This window comes from Micromys minutus, assembly GCF_963924665.1.
Source record: "Micromys minutus genome assembly, chromosome: 13".
In the NCBI taxonomy this organism is placed as follows: Eukaryota; Metazoa; Chordata; class Mammalia; order Rodentia; family Muridae; genus Micromys; species Micromys minutus.
In genome coordinates this window covers 36,907,836-36,920,095 of record NC_137982.1, presented here as the reverse complement: position 1 = coordinate 36,920,095, position 12,260 = coordinate 36,907,836, and the positions used below count along the sequence as shown (strand labels likewise).

The 12,260-nt window shown below is 37.5% G+C and overlaps 1 protein-coding gene across 1 annotated transcript in view; it reads left to right on the top strand.

The window, feature by feature from the left end:
- Positions 1-7,025: 7,025 nt before the first annotated feature.
- Positions 7,026-12,260, top strand: part of KCNH7 (potassium voltage-gated channel subfamily H member 7) — a gene marked incomplete at both ends in the record, with an annotated part of 460,182 nt that continues 454,947 nt past the window's right edge. Inside the window, 2 exons of the mRNA XM_080927932.1 lie at positions 7,026-7,101; positions 8,835-9,065. Of these exons, the coding sequence (XP_080784058.1) occupies positions 7,026-7,101; positions 8,835-9,065 (307 nt within the window). The remainder of the gene's footprint in view (positions 7,102-8,834; positions 9,066-12,260) is intronic.

Below are 12,260 nucleotides of genomic sequence, written 5' to 3'. Positions count from 1 at the left end.
GCTTCTGGGTTAGATAGTTGACATGTGTCCAGTTCTCCTTCAGCTCTAGAATCCTGTCTGGTGCAGACCCATGTAGGCCCTATTCATGCTGCCACCGTCTCAGTGAGTTCATATGTGCTTCAGTCCTGCTATATCTAGAAGTCCTTGTTTCTTTTGTGTCTTCCTTTCATTCTGACTCTTCCCATCTTTTCCTTTCCTCTTCGGCAGAGCTCCCTGAGGGTAGAGACTTGATGGAGAAATATGTTTAAAGATGAGCATTTCTGATCTCTCACTCTCAGCACATTGACTTGCTGTGGGTCTTTGTGTTCATTCTCACCTATTATAGAAGGAAGCTTCTTTGGTGATGGCTGAGTAAGGCACTGATCTATACATATAGCAGAATGTTGTTAGAAGTCATTTCATTGCTATGCCCTGTTAGCCAAACATAGTATTTGTTTTACTTCTTGCTACCTGGCCCATCTAATCTCAGGTTTTTGGTTTACAAAATAGTGTTGAGTATGAGTATGGGTATGTAAAAAGACTTAAAACCAGTGAGATCAGGTCTTTGTTGGTGACTTCCAAAAGTTTTGTGTCACTATCACACCAGTATATTATGCAGGCATGTCACAACTGTAGATTTGTAGATCAAAGGGTTTATAACTTGGTTAGTGTTTGCTTTTCTCCTTTATCTATGTATGAAAAGTATATTCCAGTACCTTGAAAATTAGTCCATAGTTATGAAGGATCTAGGTAGGCAGCACCTCAAATTCCCATGCTCAATGGGTTGTGTATATGTTACTTCAACATTATAGCCTCACTGTCAGATTCATAGAACTACCAATAGACTTGTTTGGGTTTCCCATGGAACCTTGTTCTTCAACAATGAGATTAGATGTAACCTATTTCTCTTACTGGAAGCTTCATCTAGTGTTGAGAGACATTTATTTAAGTCTTAAGTTCCCTAGTTATTTGACAATTTTATTTATATTGACTTCATATCTGATAGAGGGCTATTATCCAAAATATATAAAGAAATAAAAAAAAACAAAAACAAACAAAAACCAAAAAGAAAAATCTAGACATGAGAAAGAGAGAATTAAAGCAAACTCAAATGGTTGAGAAACAATAAAAATATATGTTAAACCTTTTTTGTCATTAGGAAATTGCAAATCAAAATTACCTTGCAATTTAATTTTATAACTGTCAGAATGGCCAAGATCAATCAAACAAATGACAATTAATGCTGATAAGGATGTGGAGTAAAAGCAACTCTTATCCTTTGCTGGTTGTCGTAAACTTGTAAGGGCCATTAAGTAAATCAATGTGGTGGTTCCTCAGGAAGATCATGATTGTTTTTCCTCAAGATCCAGCTATACTACTTTTGGGCATATACCCAAAGGATGCTTCATCCTACCATGTTTATTATTGCTCCATCAAAAAAGTCATAAACTGAAAGTAACCCAGATGTCTGTCAAGAGTTGAATGGATAACAAATATATGGTACGGTAACACAATGGAATAATGAATTCATGAAATTTCTGAATAATAAAAAAAGCTTTAAAAAATCATTCTAATTGATATAATACAGATCCAGCAAAGCAAATATAGTATATTTTAACTTATATGTTGATGTAAGCAACTGAAGTCATTGATAAGGAAGCTATAACCCAGAGAACCATGGAGGTTAGGTATAGAGTAAGGGAATAGGCTAAAAGGATAAATCTATCTAGGCAGGGTAGATAGGATAGCTATGAATAGACCATAACTGGACTGGAATAGGATGATCAAATGGGGAGGAGATGAGAACATGAAGTTGGGAATACACAGATGAACAATATACATGTAGAGCAGAAGCTTCTGAAATCATGTACAAGAAAAAAATTCTTTAAAAGCCTTTCATTTTACCTTTAAAATATATATTATATTTCATATCAATTATTCTTCAATATTATTGTAATTTTAAATTTTTGTATTTTGACCAGTATTGTAACACTATGTGGAAATGCTATAATGTCAGTATAAAGCTGAGATTGAAATATTCTAAATCACTATACTACTTTATTTACCTTTCATGTAGCAGACAGAAATGTTCATGTCTTCCCTGAATATAGAGATGTCCATGACTGAATCAAGTTTTCAAGCTCTTTGGTTCAGTGCTTTTCCCAAAGACTCCTCAATCTCCCCTCCACAGAAAAGAAATTACTGTAAAGCAAGGTTCATCTCCTAGCTAAGATTTTTAAAATAGCTGGAGTCAAGTTAGATATCTATCAAACAATGTTGGGTGCTAAAACAATTTTAATACTAATATAGATTGAAAAAGTTTATTTACTCAGATTTCAAGAAACTGGTATGTAAATTTTTTCACAATTTTGTTTGAAATACTGTATTGTTTCCTAAACCAAAAATTGTATGTGAACCATCTTCTTTTGTTCACTATCAAATATTCATCTAGAATATTGCCATAATCTATTTTTAAGATATTTTAAGTGATTTTTTTATGTTATCAAGTTCTATTGTATCAGAAATTTTTCTACTCTTGGTGGCTCTTTGATTCATTTGAACAGGTTATTTTCTGTAACAATCGGTGGTATACTTTAGGACAGACACAACCACCTTAGTTTTTACTGAGCAAAGTTTGTTACTATAGTTAGATTAATATATATCACCAATAAAATGATTCATTCACTGTAAACCAAATTTTATATTAAATATGTGTATCTTCTTTACATATTATTCTTCTTCACACTAATAAGAAAACCAGGAGTTGCTCCACTATTTTGAGAAATGAAGTCACAAATATATATCTTAAATACTTTCATATTTTCTTTTACATTTTAATATTTTGCATATAGGATGCACATGCATGTGCAGGAGGGTCACAGTTCAATATTGGGTATCTCACAATATTGCTCTCTCACTCAGAATTTAAAAAATCCACACTGTTATTAGGTATCTTCCACAGTTGCTTTTCATCTGGTTTTTGCTACAGGATTTCTCACTGACTCTTGAGCTAGATTTAATCAGGTAGATTGCCTGGCTAGCACCGTTGAAACTCAATTGTCTCCACTTGCCAGCAATTCACAATATCAGGCTTCTCTGTGGAAGACAGAGATCCCAACACTCATCATGAAAACTCAGTTATGCTGTCCTCCCAGCCCCTCCTTCCACTGTAATAAAATAGTATATCCTTAAAACCCAGTCTTCCCTCCACCTTTTTCTCTTCTCCGAACTACATAAACATATTGTTATGTTAATATATATCCTTGACATTCCTGCCTCTTGAAAGATTCCAGAGCTACAGAGGCTAATGCAAGCTGAAATCTGCCTAACTTAGAACTGTAGAGTCAGATGTTTCATAAGTTAGATGTGACCCAGTTAGTAAGAGGCTATCAACCATCTGTCTTCACAAAAGCCACATTAAGATAGTCATTAAAATGCTACATTGTGGTCATCAGATCTATAACATAGTTTTGCTGAATTGTACAAAATACTTTACATAAATATCATCAAATTACTCTGTGTCACTTTAGGAATAGCGTAATGTTAAAGTAACACCATCTATTTGCTTATAGTGTTTTTATTTTTTTCTTTTCAGATAAAAATACCATGTAAATATTCCATGATGACCACTACTCTCTCTCTAAAGACTAAAATAATTATATATGATACTTGAAAAAACTTTTAATGCTGATTTCTTAAGTTCGGTTTTTAATGGTATGCTAGGAATTGAACCTAGATTGGCAAGCCTGTTAAGAAAACATGCTTTATCACTGAGTAATACATCCAGCACCACACATGTAAAGTGTATATAAAACGTATGTGCTTATTATGTTGTAGGCATTGCTAAAACATTTGTATATTTAAATCAATATCTTATGTTCAAACAATGTGAATAACCATGCGAGTGTTAAGAGATATATGAGTCCATTTCACATCTTTGCTCATAATTAAGTGACTGGTTATCAAGCTACATACTTCACAGGATTTTGAGAGCTCAGTTTATATAATTTTACAGCATTTGAACTTACAGTTCCACAAATACAAAATGTTTGTTAGAAATGAAACCCATAATATCTGGTTAGAGCTTAAGGGATTGGGGACGAAAGGACATAACTTTCCAGCTAGTAAGAAGCCCTGATTGTCACCCTCTGGTTTTATTCTATTATTGGGTGAGTATAGATTAATGTACTGTCTCCACTGTACCAATATATAATGCATGTACACAATTAAGAAGGTAATTTAGAAACAGGATATCTTTAATCTTCTGTTCAAATCAGTTACTTATAATACATAGATTATAGAATGTTCTATGATTTTACATAGACTCATAAATAGATCTGATCTTAGTTAAATGTGGCTGGGGAAATGTGAAGCCTATAATCTTACTTATATGTTACACAGGATATGGAAATTTATTATGTATTTCATTAACTAATCCTAACAGACTGTTAGCTTAAGAGAAACCACTCTAGAGAATAGAATTCCAGTTTTTCTCTTAAAGAACTTGGTGTTTTAGGGATTCTAAACAGCCTGTGAAAGTCAGTGTCACCGTCATAAACAGAAACACTACACAGCAAACTTCTGCATGTCAAACCTTCTTGTCCTGTAGTAGAGAAACATTTGTTTTTCAGAATACAATGGGATGGTTATTACCTTAAAGTGGTTTTCATTTTCCAAGCTTGCAAGTCATTTAAAATGTATTAGCCAGCCATGGTGCTTTGTTATAATTTGCTGTTGTGTTACTGTGCCATGAAACCTTATAGGCAATGAAACTTTATATGGAGGACTTACAATCTACACAACTTGTATTCTTTTATTCTCTGGAGTCCTTGTTTTGGGGGTAATGTGAACTTGAGTTTAGTTTAAAAGCCAAGTAAGAAAGGGAAGGTGTTTAAGAAATGTTTCAAAAATAGCAACTTGTGCTTTGCTAAGCATCTGGTGACTAAGATCAGGGCATGTGTCTTAAGAGCCATTAGAAGGAGTCTGCAGTTCCACTGTCATTGGGTGGCGTCCTCAATGCATACTCACTAAGGGCAGGATAAGAATCAGCACCACGGATAGCTCCATACATTTAGCACCTGAAACAGAAATTGTTCCTGCAAGCAGAGCTGCAGCTGGGGAACAGAGTCACAAAATAATCTACCCACAAAGAAAAAGAACAGAAAAGAAACCAGGTATCTGGAATGCGTGTATCCTCAATATTTCAAGGGCCACAACTGCACAGGGTCAAGAAAAATTCAAGCTAATAACTAGAAAATCAAACTTTTCCAGGCATTGTCTTCCCTTTGAATCACTTTCATTACTTTTAATGAAGAGTTAGAATTTCTTTTGTTCTTGTTTCTCTATTTGGGTTTTGGGGGTGCATGTTTTATAGAACATAAAAAGTGTTGGGTTAATCTCTTCTTTACCACACAATATGGGTGGTTCACCTTCCTAAACAACCTGACTTGACAGCGACCCTTTACCACACAAATACTTGTCCTGATGGAATTTGTAGATCTAAATGATGATGGTAAACACAAAATGGGAGGGGGGTAGAATAGAGCTACTAAAGGTGATCGCATAAATGAGTGGAAAGAACCAAGAGAGGAGAAGAAACTTGAAAAACCAACTCTGAAAAGATGTTTTCCTAGCAGTTTGCCTTAAATCTCCAGGAGCAAGTGAACTAAACAAAGTATATGTAAATCAGGAAGAGATTCCCACCTTGGAAGCCTCTGAGAAGCTTGAACAAGAGGTCTCAATGTTGCCCTTTGGATCTCTTCTTGTCTTATGCAAGCACTCCGTTAGAAAAGGTGAGAAAACAGAAGGAATTGGCTAATGCATTTAGGAGGTAATTAACAAGGTAGGTCACTTGAAGGCACTGAACTCTTAGCCCCACCCACCTTTTGTTCCTTCTCCCTGGTGCTCTGCCTCACCCATTTCAAACTCTGGGCTTGTTTTGTAGCATTTGGTTACACAATCTTTGGCCTTAGCATCTTTCTGGCAACCTCCAGGACAAGAGAGACACAGTCACCCTCTACATTGCAACTCCTCTGGGACTCCCTTGGGGAAACCCGGTATGCTCAAGGGTGCTTTGGATAGCTATGGATTTATTTAGAGCCCACCCCTGAGGGGGTCGGGGTCCAAGCTGAAACCTGAAATTGTACCTGCACTCTTAGGTGGCATATCTTAGATTTTCAGCATCCCGAGCGCCAGCAGAGCCTAGAAACACTCATTAAAGGGCTGGGCTAGCTTCTCATCTGTCTTTCCTTTGCAGCTGAGGGTGCATAAGCTACCATGGTGTGAAGCGCTTAAGGATGGAGCCCTGTGGCTAGTGGCCATGGAAATCACCTTTCCAGAGTAGCTGTTTTAAGACTGAGTTTTGGAGATTTCTTGGCTGCCTTCCGCTAAGGCATGCTTGAGTAACCCGAGCTGTGGCGGCGCCCAAGCTCCCAGGATAAAGGCTGTGTGTGTGTGTGTGTGTGTGTGTGTGTGTGTGTGTGTGTGTGTGTGTAGGGGAGAGGGCGGGGACAGAAACGTCAACCCCCACCCTGCCTCCTTTTCTTTTCCCCCTTCCTGCAAAAGGCGCACACCCAAAAAGACTTTCCACCCAACCCCACCCCCGCCCACCAGCAATCCTTGGGGCTCTGGGCAACAGCCAGGTTAAGCCCATTTGCACTGAGAAATTGGCGCTGTTTGGGAGAAGAGAAACAGATCGATTGCCCTTGTGACTCCCCGCCCCGCCACACCAGCCCAGCCCGCCCCCAGCGTTCCTCGGCCCTCCCCCGCCGCCTCCCGCACCCCGCCTCCTCCCCTCCCCGCCCCCAAGCCTCTCTCACTCGACACAGGCCGGTGCGAGGCCCCCTCCGGAAGGTGAGCGGGATGGATTGGACTTCGGCGGGGAACGCGGGTGTCTCGAAGTGGTGCTAATGGGAAGAGATTTCTGCTCCCCAAAGAAGATGCGCTGCCACAAAGAGCGGCTCGCGCGCTGGCCTGGGCTCTAGCCCGGGAGACATCCCGGGAGAACTCCGAGCTCGGAGCGCTCGCTCGGCGAAGACCCGGGCAACATGCCTGTTCGCAGGGGGCATGTGGCACCGCAAAACACCTTCCTGGGGACCATCATACGGAAATTTGAAGGGCAGAGTAAGTTCGTTTGTTCTCTCCTGTCGCTCGCTTTCGGCTTTGGTAGAGCAGTTGGCGTCCGTCTCTCTTCCAAGCTAGAGGGATGGACAACTCCAGGCTGCCAAGTTAGAGAGGCTGGGAGAGCCAGGCAGGCAGTTCGGAGGGCGGCAGGAGTGTTCTCTCTCTAATATTAATTTAGATTTATATTTTATGTTATGGACTCCATTGTACAAGGCAATTTGATCCTCTCCCACCGCTCCATTATCTGCCTTGCTACTTCATGCCCTACTAGTCTACTACCTTAAAGGGAACGTGCTGGTGTAACACAGGCTTGTATTATAAAGCTCTTTTTCTATAGCAGACTTTTTAAAGTCAGGAGCAGAACCGACTATAGGCTGGAGAAACCAGAACATGTAAATGGTATTAGCGATGTAAATGGCTCTGTAAATGGTGTTTTCTCCTGGTAAAAGGCTGGGCTGTGGAATGTCAGAGATGCTTGCTTGGTGTTAGTTGGCTCTCAAAACTGAACTTTGTACGGGAACTGAAAATAGACGCCAAAGAATAATTTGGTGAGCAATGGACTGGTTTGAGTGCAAGCAGCTCACTACTGAAACAACCTATTTGTGTCTTCTTGTCGCTCCCCTAAATATAAGATGTAGAAAGTGTAAAAGCGAAGGGCAGTCCGTAAATCCCACAGAGACTGCATGGAGAGAAATGTTATGTACTCATGGAAACAGACCACCAGGAATTATTTGCTATAAATATAGAAATTTAAAATCTTATAGTTGTCCATTTATATTCTGCACTAAATCTACCTCAGCATGCATTTATGTTGTGTGCTCTATACATCTTTCCAGTACTGCATTTAGTGATGTGAAGATCCGATACTTGTGTACAGCATTAGCTTCTTCATTCTGCTCCACATTCCTTCTGGTAATAGCAAATATAACTTGTTATCACACCTAATGTGATTTGTACTAAAAAATCTACTATTACACAATATTATAGCTTGTTCCAAACAGAAAGTTTAAAAACTGTGTTATCATCATCGAACTGTAGATTGTGCAATTGGTTTCTTTTATCTTTTGAAATTAAACATTACAAAAGTGTGAAGCTTTACATTATTTGTTGTTAATAAATGTTGAGTCATTTTATTGCTAAAGATAATTGCCTTAAAAAATAAAAGCATGTATAATAAAAACACAACCACATGCCTTCTCTACAGAAATCAAGAAAAAAACAAATCCAAAACTAAGTACTTTGAGAAAGTTGCATTCTGAGGTCCAGTCAAAGTTAAAGTGAGAAGCCTGGCAATTACAGGATGCTTTAATTTTCTGGCTAAAGAAATGTTTATTATTCAGCTAAATGGCATCCTGGAATTATCCATTGGCAAGCTGCTTGTCTGTCTGTCCACCAGGACCACCTGGGATTCAAAGAGCTTGAGAACTGGACAACTTGAAATTTTCTGTTCTTGCAATTGTAGAGTAATTTTCTTAATTTCTTGTATTAAATCATGTAATCCCACAGATCTCACAGGTGAGGTTTGTAGGTGTGTGTGTGTGTGTGTGTGTGTGTGTGTGTATGTATGTGTTTGTGTGTGTGATTTTGTAATTCTCTTGGAAAGGTCTAAGTGATTAGCATTTGGGGGAAGCCACTGCATTTCCAGACCCTCGTTATGCAACAAATTGCTTTTGTGTTTGTGACAACCTTTTTGGAAGATTCTAAAAAGATGTCTTAACGTCTTCTTATTGCAGATAAAAAATTTATCATCGCAAATGCCAGAGTGCAGAACTGTGCCATCATCTACTGCAACGATGGCTTCTGTGAGATGACAGGCTTCTCCAGGCCAGATGTCATGCAGAAGCCCTGCACCTGCGACTTTCTCCATGGGCCTGAGACCAAGAGGCATGATATCGCTCAGATTGCGCAGGCGCTGCTGGGGTCCGAGGAGAGGAAAGTGGAGGTCACCTACTATCACAAGAATGGTAATGTGGATCCAGCTAGGATTCCTTCTGCTTCATTCCCTTGAAGTGAAATTTCGATTACTGAAAGTTCATATGCAGATCAAACCTTATAATTAATCATAGATCATTTTTTAATGTTAAGTATCCAAGAAGTAGGAATATTCCTATTTGAGCAGTAGGAAAAATTTCTAGTTTGAGTAAGCATACCTCGTTTGAACTCTGTAGAGGTGCAGTAACTTAATGTCACCAGGGACAGAAATGCCATAAGTCATCTCTGACACTTTTCAAAGGAGTGATGTGAGGATTAGTAACTCACTGTTCGAATTTTTCTATGCATAGTGCGAGAGGCCACATGTCATCTGCCTGCAGGGGAATATATTACCAAGGTCTTCACCGAAACAGTATAATCTGACATGAAAACTGGTACAGGAACGAGTGTGTCTTGGCTTTCTACTTGTTGGTTCTTGGCACTTTTTATTTCATCTGTTTATAGAGATTAGGTACAGTTTATATAAAATAAAACCTCTACAACTAAACTTTCCATGCAGTTGTTATGAAATAAGGCATATAGAAGACTTTACTTGTTGCAAGAAGTACATAAAAGGAGCTGTGAATGTGCAGTTATTAATATTCACGTATTAAGTCATTGGTATTCAAAGTTAAGATGGTTATTCCAAGTTCAAGGACAAACTACCTTCTTATGGACTTACCCTGGAGACAATGTGCAAGCATTTACACTGTAACACACACACACACACACACACATATTCAAATATAGATAACTGAATATAAATAGGTTACTGTATATGAATGCTCACATAATTGACTTTAAACTATATATACACTCTCTCATGTGCTCATGTAAGTTACCAATTTAGTAAAACATTTGCACAAAACCTGTACGTTGTAGTTTATTTTGCCAATATTTCATCATCTAGTCCTCTCTATTTTATTTACAAATATTAATGAGGCTGAGAAGAATCTGCTCGGATTTTTAGAAAAATCCTTAATCTTGGTAATATCTGCCATCCTATAGGCTACAGCATATTATGACTCATTATTTGAAAATGACAAAGAAAAGAATCGCAAATCAAAGCTTAATTCTTTGTCTTATTTTCTTGTAATTAAATGTTTCACAGTCAGAAATGTACAGTTCTTAATTACTGGATTTTTCAATTTTATGAACTTCAACTTGAGTAGGAATTACAATCAAGTATTACTGGAAAGACAGGTTTGTATAACTTAATATCCCTCTGGAATGAAAGCAATTATATGATTATCAAAGTGCACAGAGCTTGTTTTTTAAGTTTTTCCCAGTTTCCTCTTATTTTCTGATCAATAGCATTGTGTATTATAAATAGCCCAGTCACTCCATTGTCCGGAAGCACTGCTGTATAGAGCCTGTCACAAAGCACTGCACCTTACTTTTTTTGCCTAATTTATGCCAAAAATCATATTTTCGAAATTGTAAGAATTTCTTTGAAATGTATGTTGTTTCTTCTCTGAATGTACCAGATGATGTTGACGTGGTCCATGCTGTGGTTGTTTAAGACATGGCAGCCCGTAATTGTTGTTGTATTCTCAAGATTGTTTCAGAATGTTTTCAACTTAAAGAAAGTTAAAGCACTGCTCTTATTCAGCCAGTTAGGTACTAAGTACATTTTTGGTTTAAATTAAGAATTGTACCTATTATACTGTAACTAAAATGTTGAATTGGACACTCATTAGTTAGTTCACTGTAACTAAAAGTAACTGAGCTTGAAACAATTTTCAAGGGGAATTTTATTTGTTAGCAAAAACCTGTTGGTTTTAAAGCCTATGGTAAATTTGTCAGTGCATTGACCATTGCAAATTTATGTATGAATGATTTGCTTAGATATATAAATTTTGAAGAGAGAATGAGACAGGAGAGAGAGAGAGAGAGAGAGAGAGAGAGAGAGAGAGAGAGAGAGAGAGAGAGAGAGAGAGAGAGAGAGAGATTTTGTACAAGGAATCTTTAGAGGGTTTTGTTAAGTACAGATGCGTCAGTTTTTTTTCATACAAATAGTAATTTATTGATTTTTTTCAGGTGTGCCACACTTCTAAGGAATGAGGTCTCTTTAGTGTTAGCAAAAAAAAATTCTATTTAGCTTTAGTTGGTAGAGAAAATAAATAGATAAATACAACCCCTCCCCCCAGTGAAAAGTTATTAAGTCTGATCCCCTTGGAGACTGTTAAGATACAGATATATTTCCCTACTTTTGATGCAATAAATAAACTAGTGGTTGGCGTTAATCTTGAGAGTTTGTTGGTTCATTCACATGGCTGCTGTAAAATCAGTGAAGGCTTGTGAGACCAAAATGCTTTAATAGTCACACCTGTTATTGACCTCTTGCAGGCCACTTTATATTTCTAAAAGCAGACAGACAGAAAGAAAAATCATAGAAACATTTTCATTGGTTTGTTTTTTAAAGTTTCCTTAAAACCTATAAACTGAAGTGATTTACTTTGATTGTTTTCTTAATTCTTGATTCTACTCAGTAAATGATTCATATACTTATTAACTCAGCAGTTCAATGTTTTAATATGTTATTTATTAATTTATTTATAACTATATAATTTAATATATAGATATATTACAGTGTAATGAACAGATTGAGAAAGTGAGGAACTATTGCTATATCCTGTGTTTGCCATTCATTCACCAATGGATCAGTAAAAATGTTTTTAAACATCAAAATGTCTGAGGAGCAAGCCATTATTTTTGAAAGCTATTTTTTTTGAAGTGGTTCATTGGCTTGTTGAGCACGGGAGGCCAGAGAAGTACCAGCTTCTCCCAATGGAAGAACACCACACCTTGCTCAGTATGTGACTCTTCTAGGTAGAGTAGGGCTTGATGTTTACCAGAATATCAATTCTTAAAACCCCACTTATCTGAAGTAGAAGCACTTGACAGCTCTTCCTTTGAGAATTCTATTTTACAGTTTAAGTCATTATTGCATAAATCATTCTTGGCAGCTCTGAATGTTGCTTGAGGTGATAAAGCTGTAAATCTTTTGACATGAAACTCTAATTATATAAAACTATAATTACACTGAGGCTTATATAAGGGTGGGCATGTATTTTAATACTGTGATACCTTCCATGTTTAAAAACATACCTTGAAATGGTCTTGTGATTGGGAGCTAGAAAGCATTATTTATTCTCTTGTTTGTGGCTTGTAGGTGATAAAATAAG